Source organism: Erigeron canadensis, chromosome 3, assembly GCF_010389155.1.
Source record: "Erigeron canadensis isolate Cc75 chromosome 3, C_canadensis_v1, whole genome shotgun sequence".
In the NCBI taxonomy this organism is placed as follows: Eukaryota; Viridiplantae; Streptophyta; class Magnoliopsida; order Asterales; family Asteraceae; genus Erigeron; species Erigeron canadensis.
The window spans coordinates 41,937,840-41,953,483 of record NC_057763.1 but is presented as its reverse complement, the minus strand read 5'-3'; the positions used below and the strand labels follow the sequence as shown (position 1 = coordinate 41,953,483).

The following is a 15,644-nucleotide window of genomic DNA, read 5'->3' as shown; positions in this document are numbered from 1 at the left end:
TATTGTGAAAATATTGTTCATGTGTGTTTTTTGGTGGGGCTGGCATATTAGAGATTTTTATATTATTATTATTATTAAATAAAATGTTTTTAGAATGAAAAAAGAATTATATTGTAAAAAAAATAATAAAGGTTAATTTTGTCATTTGACATAGTTTAAATTGTAATTCCATCTACTGAATTATTCTGTAAACTAAACACAACACAGATTTTGCTACTTTCAGATTCCAATTTATTTAAATTTCAATTCCTTTAATAGATTTTAATTTCTTTAAAAATATTTTGTGAACCAAATGGCCTCTAAACGTATTTTTAGAAGCAGTTTATATATTGGGCAGAGAAAAAACAGTTTACATGACCCATTTATAACCCACTTAATAACTTATGTAGGGATTGAGGTTGTGGTTTAATTTTTCAAAAAAAATAAAAAAGAGAACAAAGCCGGTAAAATCCGTGTTCCGTTTTGTGCACCAAAATAGGAATAGAAATAGAAATGGGGGAAGTGGAAGTTAACTTTACGTGAATAAAACTTAACGGTGATCTCGATAACTTTATCATTATCATCATTAATAATCTTGGATCACGGGTTACTTCCAGTTTGCTTAAATAATAAAATTGTTACGAGTAATATATATGAAGAAAAAGAAAAGAGCAACCGACCATTATGAGCTGCTGCTGTATTGGCAATGACGACAACAACAACGCCGTTTCTAACCACCACCACCGCCATTTGCCCTGTTATGCCAAAATGGGCCACAACTGTTGCTGCAAAATCTGCTGCTGTTCGATTTGGTCTTCTGAATAAGAATAACAGCCCAAATAACAACAACAACCTCAATTTCAGTCGAAGAGTTATTAAGGCTAGTAGTGGTGAGTCGGTTCATATCTCTGATCACGATCATCAGGTATCAATCACTTTTCAATTTCACTAGATTGTTAAGGTAGTTGAGGTAGCTGAAAGGTTTTGGAAACGGATAACCCATTTATGCTGAGTCAAAGACTCTCGTAACCCGAACATGGAAAACCCTGCTCTCTTGACTCTTATATCTATACTCCTTCATAAATATTATAGTCCCTCCCCCCTTCTTTAAGAAGTACTCGTAGTTATAAGAAAGTTACATTGCAAATGACCCAATTCAACTCCTTCAAATAGAAAAAGTTAATGAACTAATTTATACCTTATGCCCTTATCTTACTAATTTACGCCTTTATCTTATAAAATTGATCAACTTACACCACACGACACCATGGCTATCAACACCCGTCGCCCCCACCACCATACCGTCGTCGCCGCTGCTACCACTACATTGTGCGGGTACCGTGCTAGTTGTACTTGGCAAGTGACTAATGACTTTACACCCTCATATGAGTCAGAGTCCGGAAATCAGTGAGTCTCGTGGAACTCATAGCGTGCACTGTGCATGCTGAATTCAAGTAGCTAATCAGTTAGCACGCGACCTGGGACTCCAAGCTACTCAGACGAACTGTAATCGTTTGGACTGCCACTCCTGAAAACTATCTTTTCAACACTTTTAACTGCCCTCTTTTTCCATATTTCTGGGTGTTCTATGTACAAACTCAATTATGAGACTCACTTTTCAAAACAATTCTCTATTTTTAGCAAAATCAAGAATATGCTCTTTGTATTATCCCAAAAACAAAAATTCGGGTAAGTCTGGTGTATACAGGGTCAAATGATTGTTTTTTCAAAAGTGATATACATGATTTAAAGAGATAACTGTCATTGAAATGTTCACTTGTTTGCACAGATTCACCAACAAAGAGTTATTGCTACTTAGGTCTTCATAATTTGATGCATTCAATTATTTGATCTTTTGTAGTTGCTTGCTTAAGTGATCTCACTCTAATATGCTACAAACTCTTTTCTGCAGGTTGAAGACATTGCCACAGAGGAGCGAGATTTCTCTGGCACGCCACATGTTCCAGTATATGTTATGCTACCAGTGAGTGTGTCGTCTTTTATTTAATTAGTATTCACTATATCTCGAAATACTTGTAACCCTAAATTACTAAATGGCCTTCTCTACATTTCATTTTCAGCTTGGAATCATCAACATGGAGTGTGAACTGGTTGATCCTGATGAGCTGTCGAATCAGCTAAGAATGTTGAAGTCAATCAACGTTGATGGTGTTATGGTCGACACCTGGTGGGGAATTGTGGAGGCTAACAATCCGCAGCAGTATAATTGGAAAGGATACAAGCAACTCTTTAAGATTGCTCGTGAATTGGGTCTTAAGTTACAGGTATGTTCAACATAGTGTCATCTTTTTTCTTTTTTTTTTTAAGTATTTTGGTAGGCTTGGGTAGTAACTGGTATGACTTGATATCAGGTTGTAATGTCCTTCCATGAATGTGGAGGGAATGTTGGTGATGATGTTCATATCCCGTTACCTAACTGGGTTAGAGAAATTGGTAAAGAAAACCCTGACATATATTTCACAGACCGAGACGGCAGACGCAACCCTGAAAGTCTTACCTGGGGAATTGACAAAGAACGTGTTTTGAGAGGCCGCACTGCTGTTGAGGTATTAGGTTTTGCTACGAACTCCAAAAGGTTATGCATGCACGAGCCATTGTGAAATTTAACAAAATAGATATTTTGTGTATAACATTTGCAGGTATACTTTGAGTATATGAGAAGCTTTCGGGTTGAATTTGATGAATTCTTCCAGGATGGGAGTATTACAGAGATCGAGATTGGATTAGGTGCTTGTGGAGAGTTACGTTATCCTTCTTACCCTGCAAAACATGGTTGGGAATATCCTGGTATTGGTGAATTTCAGGTACTTTCTATAGGAAAATTTGATACGTCACTGCTAAGTAACCCAATATGATATGGTTGGAACTCAAATTATAGGTGGCAGTTTTTGACCCAATTAGGATTTGGTAGATTCAGGTATGTCTTATCTCTGATGGGTCAAACTTGAAAATTTTCAAAAAGATAAAATAGAAAATAACTTCAAGGGAAACTTGAAGATGAGTCAAACGGGTTGAAAGTTGTCCATGGCGTATTTTTAATGTTTAAAAACCTCCTAAATTATTTTTACTAAAAAAAAGGTTATACTTATGTCGATAGATATTGTCATCATATTTGATAAGCTAGCTATCTATTAATGTTTGGACAAATAGTGTTTCGAGATGACTAAACTCTACCAAACTAAAGAATTACTCCTTTTGACTTTATTCAATCCTCTTGATCCGCCTGTTTTGCCACTTTTAATCGTGATCAAAACAACCTTTGACCAATTTCTTTCTGTTTTCCTTTACAAAATGTTCTATAACTTGCAGTGCTATGATAAGTACCTAGCAAAGTGTCTACAGAAAGCAGCTGATGCTAGGGGACACTCATTTTGGGGTAGGCCACCTGATCATGCAGGTTCTTATAATTCCCAGCCTCAAGATACCAAGTTCTTTTGTGATGGTGGTGACTATGATAGCGCCTATGGCAGGTTCTTTCTTAATTGGTACTCTAAATATCTCATTGATCACGGTGACAGTGTACTTGCCATGGCTAATCTCGCCTTTGAGGATACTCCCATTTCTGTAAAGGTAGGCTAGTTAGTCAACACTGATCAAATTTAACCTGTGGGTTCTTTACATTTACTGTAGATTCACTTGAAAAAATTTCATGGCTATCAGGTATCAGGCATACATTGGTGGTACAAAACTGCCAGCCATGCTGCTGAACTGACTGCTGGATTTTACAACCGGGCCAACCGCGACGGATATAGTCCAATTGTGTCAATGTTAAAGAAACATAATGCTGCTTTAAACTTTACTTGTGTTGAGCTGCGTACGATGGACCAGCAAGAGGGCTTTCCGGAAGCAATGGTAGACCCAGAGGGGTTAGTTTGGCAGGTAATTTTAAGCTAGTATAGTAATAATATTCTATTTTGTTTTCCCCATAGGTTTAAACTTATTGACAAAGGGGCATAGTTTGAAGATTTCTTTGGTTTGAAATATCATGTACTTATTAAGCAACTGGTTCCAACTTATTAGCCCCAGAGATCTCAGTCATTTATTTGGTTTTGGTTATTCGTAACACCTATTCTAAGTTGTATATACTCACTGAATCGCTAATGTCGAATCCAACTCCTATTGCAAGGTTTTCTTTTCTTGCTAACAGTTAATGATACACTCATACACAGGCTTAAAAATGTAGTTTTTGACACAGAACGATAACAACGGGTAGAAACGAGATACAGTTACACCACTCGTCTACTTGTGGGCACTAACAAACAGATCGTAGGATTCAAATTTCACCACCAACAATCTATTTAGACTCCAAAGAATACCTCCCTACTTGGCCAAAGTTGGAATGGCATGGAACTTAGGTTTTCTCAAATGAGAAGTTTGTTTGCAAGTTTCATTCAATTATAATCTGTTTAGTTTTCTTGCAATACAACTTGCGCCAAAGTGACCCACAAAGTTTGGGTCAGATTCTCTCCTTGATCAGTTCCTAATCCTTGCAGATAGTTATCATCTTTAACAGCTCTAGACAATATATGTAGTGAAATGTAGCAAACTTTCAATAGAACTGATGAAAAAAAAGAGATGAAAATGGGTTATATCTTATCTCACTATTTTTACATTTTAGGTACTGAATGCTGCATGGGATGCTGATGTACTAGTTGCAAGTGAAAATGCTCTTCCTTGCTATGATAAACAAGGGTACAACAAGATACTGGAACATGCCAAACCAAGGAACGATCCAGATGGTAGGCATTTATCGGCTTTTACCTACCTTAGACTTACTCAGGCTCTCCTTGAAGAACACAACTTAAGGGAATTTCAACTATTTGTCAAGAGAATGCATGGTACATCTCTTTTCCTACGTTAATCAACATCTGTTTGATATTCCTTAGTTTGTGAATTTTGCAAAAACACTTTTAGTACATTTGCGGTTAAAAAGTTGACATAAGTTTTCAGCTATCTTTTATAAACACTCAAAACTTATTTATGATTTTGTTGAACAGGTGAGTCTATGAAGTGACAATTGTCTACTAGCAGGTATTCCCTACTGTCCCTGCCTCTCCAACAACACTCATAATTGGCCGGAATTTGTCAACAACCCTCTCATCTTTTGACATTACGCTCTAGCCCCCTTTTGGGTTACCTTCGTTCCTCCCATTTTCAGATGTCGACCCCCCTTTCCTTTCTCGGTTACCAATAGAAGCCTGAAGGTTTTATGTTATGTTGTTATAATTCGATGGTTATTGTTTTATGTTATAATTAATGTTGTAATATTTTGACCTCCGACACCTTATGGGATAACACTCATTTTGGTCTGGTTTTAGATAAATGACATTAAAGGGTTCCAGTATCAGTTTTGTCATTGATGTTTTAAAACTTATCAAGTTGTTTATCATCAGTAAGAGGGTGTTTTAGATTCCTTGTCAATTTTTTTTTTTTAAACTAATTAAAACCAGCATAGTGTCAATGCAATGTTGCGGTTGAATATGTTAAGTCGGTAAAAACTAACAAGTTTGCTAATATTGGTTGATAGAACATAATGATATGAGAGATACTATGATGGTTGTGTTTTTGAATCTTAAGATTGATATTGTGTAAAAAAAAAACAAAAAGAAAGAAAAAGAAGAAAGATTGATATTGTGTTATATAAATTCATTTTCGAAACTGTTCTCTGTTCGTTGCAATGGTTAGGATTTATTTTTTTTAACATCTTTTTCACATGAAAAGTGATAAATCTCCACCTCAAAACTCAGGTTTGGTCTCTTGCTCACTGAAGGGGTGTCCATCTTTATATATACTATCTATATCTATATCTATATATATATATATATATATTCTTCTTCCTCTTCAGCTTTTCTCCATCTTACTAATAATAATGAAGGGGCAGGCAATCGGTCAAAGGTATCCCCAAGTCGGAATTCCGGCAAAGACCAAGAAGTATACATATATATATATATATTAAAAGAGTAGTTAAACAAATGATTCTAAAGCCTCTTCAAAACCAAAGATATGTTTAAACATTGTCATGTAGGATTTATCCTATGTGTAATTCTTATAATTTTTCATAATATTTTATCTCATATATTTATATAAATTAATTATTAAAAGAAAATAAAAATAGAAATAAACATTAAAATAAAAAATAAAATAGAAAAGAAACAATGGTGAACAAATCGTCAACTTTTTAGGAACTAAATTTATTCGGAGTTTAAGTGTGCAATCTTTAAGACCATATTATCTTATTTTAATTTTAATATTCAGAATAATCTATAATCAATTTAATATATAACATTACTTTCAATTATATGTATGTAAATTGTATCAACATGAAAACAATACCATCCAATATATTTTGGATCACCTTAAACATTATTAGATTTTAGACCCGTATCAAATACACAAGTTCTATAACATTATCAATATAAAAATTAGTATATGTAACAAAAAATACTTATACCTTAAAATGTAAAATATATTTAAAAATTATTTGAAATATTCAAATGTAAATACTAATTGTTAAATCATATCAAGATTGTATGGTGTAGCAAGTTTTTTTTTATGCAAACTATTCGAGATACGCAATATCTTAACATTGATTACACAGTTTACTGAGTTCTCATTGATGTCTTGCAAAAAAGCAAGTTCGTTTATGTTAATAATGTTTATTCAGAACAATAAAAGTAGCAGTTGGTTCTTGAGTTTTCAGTGATTTCGTATGTTGTAATTTTATTTATAGGGTTCGCTTTATAAAATAAAAAAAATAAATCAATTTAAAACTACCGTACATCGTGCGAGTAAAATACCTTATATATATAAAGAAATAAAGAATCAAAAACAGTCAACGGCCTGCATGTGCGTGGGATGTGGGAACACATCCTAGAAATAGAAACTATTTACTGTTGCATGTGTTATTAAAAAGTTTAGTTGACTATGGGATGCAACAAGATTAATAATCTTGTTTCCTTTTTTTTTTTTAATGTTATCACAAGCAATTAAATATATCAAAGTTGAATAAGTGATGAGGCTATAAATCGTGAATTATTCACACCAAGTTACAATTAAGCTCAAACATAAAACTTGTAACAAGAAAGAAAATAAAAAATAAAAAACAAAAATGACGAAAATAGTCGTGGTTTGTATGATGTTGGTGGTGGTGATGGCCTTGGTCCTCCTCACACCTCCTCCTGGAGCACAGGGGCAATGCATGACTTACATTTACGAAGGTGGGCCGTGCACAGGTGGAGCTGATGCAAACTGCTGCAACTTTCTCACGGAAACAACAGCTTGGGGTCCGCACGTTGAAAGCATTTGGTGTGTGTGTCAAGCACTTCTCTGTGCGGGACTCACTGCTACCTACCTCAACGATTGTTCAGTCGTTGAAGGTTCAGCTCCCTATTGTTGATCCAACACGCACCCATTCTGTTTACTACTTACTGCTTTTCTATACACTGTTATTGCAAACCCACTCAGAAGTCTAGTACTACTGGTGTAACATATACATATGCTGCCCTTTTATAATTTTGTTATGAAATAAAGCAACTATTGTGTATTTGTGAAGTTACTTTATGAAATTTGTTTGCGATATTTGAGATGACAAATATTTATATTTATCTTGAGTCAGATTGCAACCGTTGAAAGTTTATATGAGGTTTTCATTTGAAAAAACATACATCAAATAAGAAAAAGTTCATCAATAATTTAAACCAAACTAATACTTGTGAAACTTGAGTTTTTTTTATTTTATTAGTTGAAGCTTCTATAGCACGATTTTTACATTGGGTCTTTGGATCTAAGAGTTTGTTCATAAGTTAGAATCTCCATTGAATTTTTTTTGGAAACCTCATTATAAGATGGATTAGACCTCCATTGATGTTTTTATTTATTTTTTTTTTTATTTTGCAAAAGCATGCACATAATCATCATGAAAACTAAAGATGCATAATAGCGAGGACTAGAAATACTTTCGGATACATAAGATCCCGATTTTTGAAGTAGATGTAAGTCTTCTTTCTCTATGGTTTTGATCACTATATCATTCAGCATTTCCATATTTATATTACTTTCGTATTTGATTTACTTAATCATTTTTATATTTAATAATTCTACAAAAGTAACTGATAAACACAATATATAAACATGTGTTATAGACAATCTAACGGTTAACAAAACCGTTTGTCGTCACATCTGGTAGAGTGTTCTCTAACTATAGTTTACAAATATTTTAAAATTAAAAAATCATCTATTATCGTATATTGTTTGCATACAAATTTTAGTTTTATGGAAGTTTTTATGAAAGAATTGATACGATGAAGACAAATAACAATGTTCTATTTTTCGCAGTGTAATATATATAAAACGAGTTAATGTGTTAGGATAACAAAACGAATAATTTTTTCATTTGCGATATAATGAATTATTTAGATTGATGTTTTTCCATCAAAGTTACTATTCATGAATGTATGGCTTACTCGAATAGCCAGAGCTAGATCCAAATAATATTACGGTGGTGGTTGTTAACGTCTTAATTGAAAAAGTCATAACTTAATTAAAAATACTTAATTCATTAAGTTGTTAAAAGTGTTTGTTTTTATGACTTAATAAACAAAAAACAACTATATTGACTTAATCCATTCTGATTTATTCGGTCGCTATTTCCAATACTAATATTTGGGTAGGGTACTGGGTGTTAATTCACGTGATAATTGAGGGTAATTTGGTCATTTGAACTTAGGCACATACAATTCTCGTGGCCCAAACCCATAATTTGGGCACGCACCAATGGTGTGACTCACACGTGTTTGGTTTCATATCCACCCAATCACTACCTTCCTTCATCCGTGCCAAATTCCTTTCCTTCACACGCGTGGCCATTCAACCTAACCTTCGCCGGAAAATTCATTTCTCCCGCCGGAAACTTGCCGGTTCCGTTTCTTCTCCGGTGACCTAACCGCAATTTTCAGTGTGTCGTCCTAATAAGTTATTATCTTATGGCTTTCTTAATTTAATGGACAATTTCGAAGGTTTAACGGTGAGACTTCTTTTATTATTATTATTATTAAATTTTGTTTTTTTATCTTTTTTTTGTTAGTTTGCAGTTTAGAAATGATGAATTTAGGTTTGATATATGATTTTTATTTAAATTTGTGATCAATGTTGAATTATATACTAAGTAATTAAAATAATTCTTTAAATTTTCTTATTATAAAGTTCTAGGGGTTTTATTTTGTTCTATTTTTGCTTTTTTATGGGTTAATTGAAAAATATTTGAGCTTGTTTGCAGTTGAGAAATGTTGATTTTTTGTTAAATTTTTTTAATTAATGTCAATATTATGAGAAAAAATAATGTCATTAATTTTGATAGTCTAGTACACCTTATGAATTCTTGCTTTTCTATATAGAAAATGTTTCAGTATGTCTGCGGTTGATAAATGGTGGTTTGTTTATACCTTATGAATTCTTTGTAAAATATGATCATATATTGAGTAAAAAGTTAAATTTCATGAAGAATAAAATTTCAATATGTTTGCATTGTTAAATCTGTGAATCTAGGTTTGTTTTTGAATTAAGGAAGATATAGCGATTTTTTTTCCAGTATACCGGGAAAAAGTTTTATCCTTTTTGTGATTTGTTGGGTTTTTCTTGTTATGCTTAAGAGAAATGGTGATTTTTTATATGTCCAGGAAGCTTCTGACGTTATATCTAGAATGTAATCATGTGGACGGTGTTTATAGGAAGTCGAGTATGGTGATGATCATGAAATTATTTTGAGGCTTTGATATTTACACACCCAGTCTATGCACTTTTATGGCAACTGAAATGCAGAGATTTGGGACAAGTGAAGAAGATGATGACGATATGGGGTTGGATGTGAAAGAAGAAGGTGAAAATGAAAATGACGATGATGATGACGAAAAAAACTCGAATCCTCCAATGATGGTAGAGGTTGATGGTGGAGTTGTTGCATCTAGTAGAAGTAATAACAGGTTTCAACATCAGCAGTTTCAAGATCAGATGACTCCACCAGGAGGTGGTGGCAGAAGGTGTAGGCCTGTAGAAGAAAAGGAAAGAACAAAGCTTCGGGAAAGACAACGGAGAGCTATTACTGCAAAGATCTTGGCTGGACTTAGAAGACATGGAAATTATAATCTTAGGGTTAGAGCTGATATTAATGATGTGATAGCAGCCTTGGCTAGGGAAGCTGGTTGGGTTGTTCTACCGGATGGAACCACCTTTCCTTCAAGATCACAGGTATTATATATGAGATGTTAAACTCACACATCACTATATTTTGCTTTGAAGGTGTTATAGCACATCAATTTGGTGAGATGTAAGCATAGTTATGATTAAGATATACCTACCTTGATCTGTCACGCATTCGTTAATTTATGTAATAATCATTCTAATTTATAATTACAGTGTAAAGGATTAGGCTATTGATAGTGCATCTGTTAAATATACAGGGCATGAGACCTTCTGCTGGTGCATCAACGACATTGGTAACTTCATCCACCTCATTGCCACTGCAGCAGAACCAAGCTATTTCTCTTAGAGGCATTTCTTCTGCTTGTCCGATTGGGATTGATGACGAAGCATGCCAAATGAAAAGTCTTTACGTTCCTTCTTCGACTTATGACGTCTCAACAAGTGCTCCTTCACAGTCTTCTCATATGCTGGGAGTTGAAGTTAATGCTCAAGATGATCCTCTCATAGGAGTTTCTGTAGATGCCGTTGGTGGCAGGCAGGTAGAAAATAATTTCTCTGTGTGTTTTCTGATTAAGGTTCTTTTTTTTTTATTTTTTATTTTTTATTTTTATAAATGATCTTTTATCATATCCGCATTTGTAACATGCTTCTATTATGGGTGTGCTATTTACATAACATTATACGGATTTTGTACAGGGGGTTGAAATGCCTTCGAAATTGCAGGAATACGATTTCGCTGGTACTCCTTATGTTCCTATCTATGTATTGCTTCCTGTAAGTCCCATACACTTCCATTGTGTAGTTTTTACTAAAGGACTTGTCTCAGTCTTTACAAGCTTGCTTCTTTTGCCTGTAGATTTGGGTTTTGAACTTTAAACACGAAACAACTTTTTTAAATTTATTAAGTTCGGAACTTACTGAATTAGTTTTAAAATATCTAGGATTCGGATATTCTCAAGTGTGTATGTCAGTATGTGATATATTATGAGTTGGTCTGCAGTTGGGAGTAATTAATATGAAGTGTGAACTCGTTGATCCTGATGGCCTTTTGAAGCAATTAAAGGTTTTGAAGTCGGTCAATGTCGATGGTGTAATGGTCAATTGCTGGTGGGGTATAGTTGAAGCACTTGTTCCACAAGAATATAACTGGAAGGGATATAAAAGGTTATTTCAGATGGTGCGCGACCTTAAACTTAAGCTTCAGGTGTGTTCTATCGAAGATATGTCGCTATGTTCAAACTTCCATCATCTGTTTCATAGGCTGGAGACTTTTTTCTCTACTGTTGCTGTGAAAATCTAGTTTTTTCAAAACAAAACAAGTGATCGTTCCCTAAATTGGCTCAGGTAGTGATGTCTTTCCATGAATGTGGAGGAAATGTCCGTGATGATGTTTGTATACCCCTACCACATTGGGTGGTTGAGATTGGTCGGAGCAATCCAGACATATTCTTCACAGATAGATCAGGGAGACGCAATCCAGAATGTCTTTCATGGGGGATCGACAAAGAACGTGTTTTAAGAGGCCGGACTGCTTCAGAGGTACTATTTCTAATCTGGTTGTGTAAATATTGACATGTTAGTATGCACATTATGGTCACTATCTTCATGTCCCATTTGCTAATCCTGTAAAAATTGATGTAGGTTTACTTTGACTACATGAGAAGCTTTCGGGTTGAATTTGACGAGTTCTTTGTAGATGGAGTCATCTCGATGATCGAAATTGGATTAGGTCCATGTGGGGAACTACGATATCCATCTAATCCTGTAAAGCATGGTTGGAGATATCCAGGTGTTGGAGAATTTCAGGTAATTCTTGATACCCAATCATTCAAAATGTCTGGAGTTACAATTTTCAATGATATAGCATGTGAGCTCCTCATTTATGAAATCTTAGTTTTAGTATTATTTTGTATGGATATATAAGGTTTTGTTTGGTGGAAAGTAGTATACTAGGAAGAAAGTTGGAAAAGAACAATGAACTATATTATTAAATAAAATGTTGCTTCTTCAGTGTTATGATCGATACCTGTTAAAGAGTCTTACAAAGGCGGCTGAAACAAGGGGACACTCGTTCTGGGGAAGGGGACCCGAAAGTGCAGGTTCTTATAATTCGCGGCCGCATGAAACTGGGTTCTTTTGTAATGGAGGTGATTATGATAGCTATTATGGCAGGTTCTTCCTTAATTGGTATTCTCAAGTATTGATCAACCATGCTGATCGGGTGCTTTCTTTAGCCAAATTTGCTTTTGAAGGAACTTTCTTAACTATGAAGGTCAGTTGGCTCTAAGAACCCTTTTTTTTTCTGCAAAATCTGTTGAGATAAAACAGCGCAATTACCCATCGTCATTTTACTTGATTCCATACGCATGTTTCCATAATGTCTTGGACTGAACCGTCAATGTTTGATAAAATTGAGTTTTTAACAACCATCAATCTCTAGATCTCTTAAGGGAACTTCAAATCTGACCAGCAGACTTGCTCCATAAGGAGCATAACTGTTTTCAGAGGTGGAAATTATGGTCTTTACTTAAATGAATTGATTTGGTTTCTGATTTCTTTTAAATGGGTTGATCTGAAAAATTTAGCTAGAAGGGGAATGGGTCAAACAGGTTGAAAGTTGCACCGAAGGATTTTTAACGTATACAACTCTATTTGTTTTATACACAAATCTGAATTTGTTTCATACAAAGAGTTAGAATTGTGTAATTGTATTTCAATACAACATATAAGAATATCATGTGTTTCAACTTTCCACCCCTACCTGTTGTGAATTTATGATCACTTAGTCAACCCGCCTACCTTCCAACTTCTAACTAATTCATAATGTTGATAGATTAAGATTTTCTATGAATATTTGAGACAGGTTCGGTTCAATGTGTATCCAATAATTTAATTCTTTGACAGCTATCAGGTATTCATTGGTGGTACAAGACGGAAAGTCATGCCGCCGAGTTAACAGCCGGCTTTTACAATCCATCCAATCGTGACGGGTATGCTGCAGTTATGGAAATGTTAAAGAAGCATGGGATTGGCTTAAACTTTACATTGGCTCAAATAGGTATCTCGGATTCACACATGGACTCCTCAGAAGCACTTGGAGATCCTGATGGTTTGGCTTGGCAAGTAAGTTTATACTTCCAGTGTCATACGAAACTGGTTTGACTCTTACTATTAATCGTGTCCTATGTGTGGAGTGTGGACCAAAGTTTGTATCATCCAGAGATAACTAAATGGGTGGTAAGGGTCAAAATTGACCGGGTTAGGTCAGTTGAAAGGAAAACACTTTCTATTCCCATAGTAAAAAGAGATGTTAGTATTAATTTGTTATTTGTAGTTGTGATCATAATCCAAACTTTTGAATAAATTACGATTTTGGTTGTAACTTGTATCTTTTAATAATGAAGTCTGAACAACTTTAAACCTGTTTAAACCATCTGACCCATTTCATAGACACACATTTATAAATAAATGGGATGAATTTGCCAATTCTAGTAGCATCAATAAGGTGTAACAGAAGATCCTGAGCAAATAGGTAGCTTTAACTCAAAAGGGGTGTTTGGGATTGCGTTTATAAATTTGATTGTGTTCAAAAACTGCGTATTGAAAAAACATGTCCCAACCTGTTTTTCCAAAACTGTGTTTTCTCAATGTGAACACAGATAATCACTTACTTTGTCAAACACATTTTTTCATTATTTGCGTTATGCAAAAGCAATAATCAGATAATCACCTCAAAACGCAAACACAAACACCCTCAAAATCTGCCAAATAAAAAATGAATAAAAAATTAAGGGGATCACTGCAAGAATCGGGATTTTTGAGAAACAGGGTCTAGTGAATTGGAAGTACATTTCCACAATTTACAAGAACTTTCTAACTTCTGCAAATTGTAGTATATATCTTTTGCAACTATGCCCAAGCACACTGGTTTACAAAATCAGAACATGTTATAATTCCTGGTTGAAAATGCTCAAAATCGTTCTTGGAAATTAGGTAATGAACACGGCCTGGGATTCTTCTATAGCCATCACTAGTGAGAACGTTCTTCCCTGTCTTGACAAAGTAAGCTATAACCATGTACTTGAGAATGCTAAGCCCCCAAGTGATCCAGACGGAAGACATTATTCTGCTTTTACTTACCTTCGACTTGGTCCACTTCTCATGGAACCTCACAATATTATGGAGTTTGAAAGATTTGTCAAGAGAATGCATGGTAACCTTTTCATTCACATGACCACATATCACCCATCACTTATAGAATGTGCATTTCGGGCATTTCAACATATTTATCTTATGGGGCTTATTCATGTGTTTCTAAAATGGGAGGTGATCCGTACATCTTCAGTTTTTTAGCCTAACACCAAACTAACTTTCTAGACATTTTTGCCCTTTCTTTGAAATCAATAATTATATAGAAGGCAAAACAGTCAAATTAATAATTTTATTGGGTATGGTTAAAAAGTGATGGTGTTTAGATCACCTCCCTTCTAGGATACGTTATCATATGTTTTATATAGCTGATGAAAGGAAGGAAAATTTGAAGTTGAGATCCATTACATAGAAAATGCTATATAGATTTTCGGCTCATAACATTTTGTACTATTTAGATTTTCGGCTCATAACATTTATGGTCCCAAAACTCATCAGTCATGATGAAGAAAAAGATTTGGAACCATCATGTTTGTTTGGTTGTATGCTAACCCGGTCTTGTGAAATGAAAGCCAAACAAACTACTTATTTCAAGAATAACTGAACAAGTCATTTTGCAAAACTATGTAATGTAAATAACGAAAAATACTGTATTTATCTTTCTTCAATTTTTTTCTAGAAAACATTGTTTCTGATCACAAAATTCCAAGTATGATGATGGTTCAAAAAGCCAATTAACCCGATTTATTGGGAAAAATGTGAGGAAAAGTGACATCATGTTCGAAACTATGGTCACCCTCAATTCTTACTAGCACACGCTCAAATCATTTATGCTCAATGTAAGTTAAACTTTGGTAAATTGATGTCTGTTTTTGCTGGGCTCAATTGCAGGAGAGGCGGTTCTTGAAATCCATGCATAGGTCAAGATGTGAATGATTATTTATTCTAAGTTACTAACCAAATCCCAGTTTGAAACTCAGGTCATATTTAGTATTAGTAACTGTAAATTTGGTACAAGTGTAGAAATCCAGGCCTGAATGAAGAAACATAACTAGGTGTTAGAAGCTTGTCAATGCTATCTGTGATCATTCCTGTGTTACACTCAGAAATTTGCCTAAATGAAATGAGATTTGAGCTATTATTTCTCTTCTGGTCCTATGCTATTCTTTCACACTTTCAGTATAAGAATGAACATATAGTAATTTGAGATATTGTGGAATGGATTATTACCACTAGACAATTATGACAGTTAGCTGGAGTAATGAAATACGAACATTCATTTACTTGCGCATACTCTA

General features: G+C 34.4%; 2 protein-coding genes across 5 annotated transcripts; both read left to right on the top strand.

The window, feature by feature from the left end:
• The first annotated feature begins 515 nt into the window (after window positions 1-515).
• LOC122591313 (beta-amylase 2, chloroplastic) lies at window positions 516-5,392 on the top strand. The gene is made up of 9 exons (XM_043763567.1): window positions 516-904; window positions 1,892-1,963; window positions 2,061-2,264; window positions 2,352-2,546; window positions 2,640-2,804; window positions 3,310-3,570; window positions 3,661-3,879; window positions 4,619-4,838; window positions 4,998-5,392. Exons 1-9 carry the CDS (start codon window positions 686-688, stop codon window positions 5,012-5,014), a joined length of 1,572 nt encoding a protein of 523 aa, XP_043619502.1. The 5' UTR covers window positions 516-685; the 3' UTR covers window positions 5,015-5,392.
• A 3,409-nt stretch (window positions 5,393-8,801) lies between these two features.
• LOC122591113 (beta-amylase 7) lies at window positions 8,802-15,496 on the top strand. Of its 4 annotated transcripts, none has more exons than XM_043763324.1 (11): window positions 8,802-9,022; window positions 9,726-10,242; window positions 10,455-10,736; window positions 10,894-10,971; window positions 11,198-11,401; window positions 11,542-11,736; window positions 11,839-12,003; window positions 12,209-12,469; window positions 13,102-13,320; window positions 14,191-14,410; window positions 15,238-15,496. In XM_043763324.1, exons 2-11 carry the CDS (start codon window positions 9,799-9,801, stop codon window positions 15,264-15,266), a joined length of 2,097 nt encoding a protein of 698 aa, XP_043619259.1. In that variant the 5' UTR covers window positions 8,802-9,022; window positions 9,726-9,798; the 3' UTR covers window positions 15,267-15,496. The 4 variants fall into 4 exon arrangements, with proteins under 4 accessions (XP_043619259.1, XP_043619258.1, XP_043619260.1 ...); XM_043763323.1 differs by having other exon boundaries at window positions 9,675-10,242; XM_043763325.1 differs by lacking the exon at window positions 15,238-15,496 and having other exon boundaries at window positions 9,675-10,242; window positions 13,102-13,187; window positions 13,256-13,320; window positions 14,191-14,280.
• The last annotated feature ends 148 nt before the right edge of the window (window positions 15,497-15,644 follow it).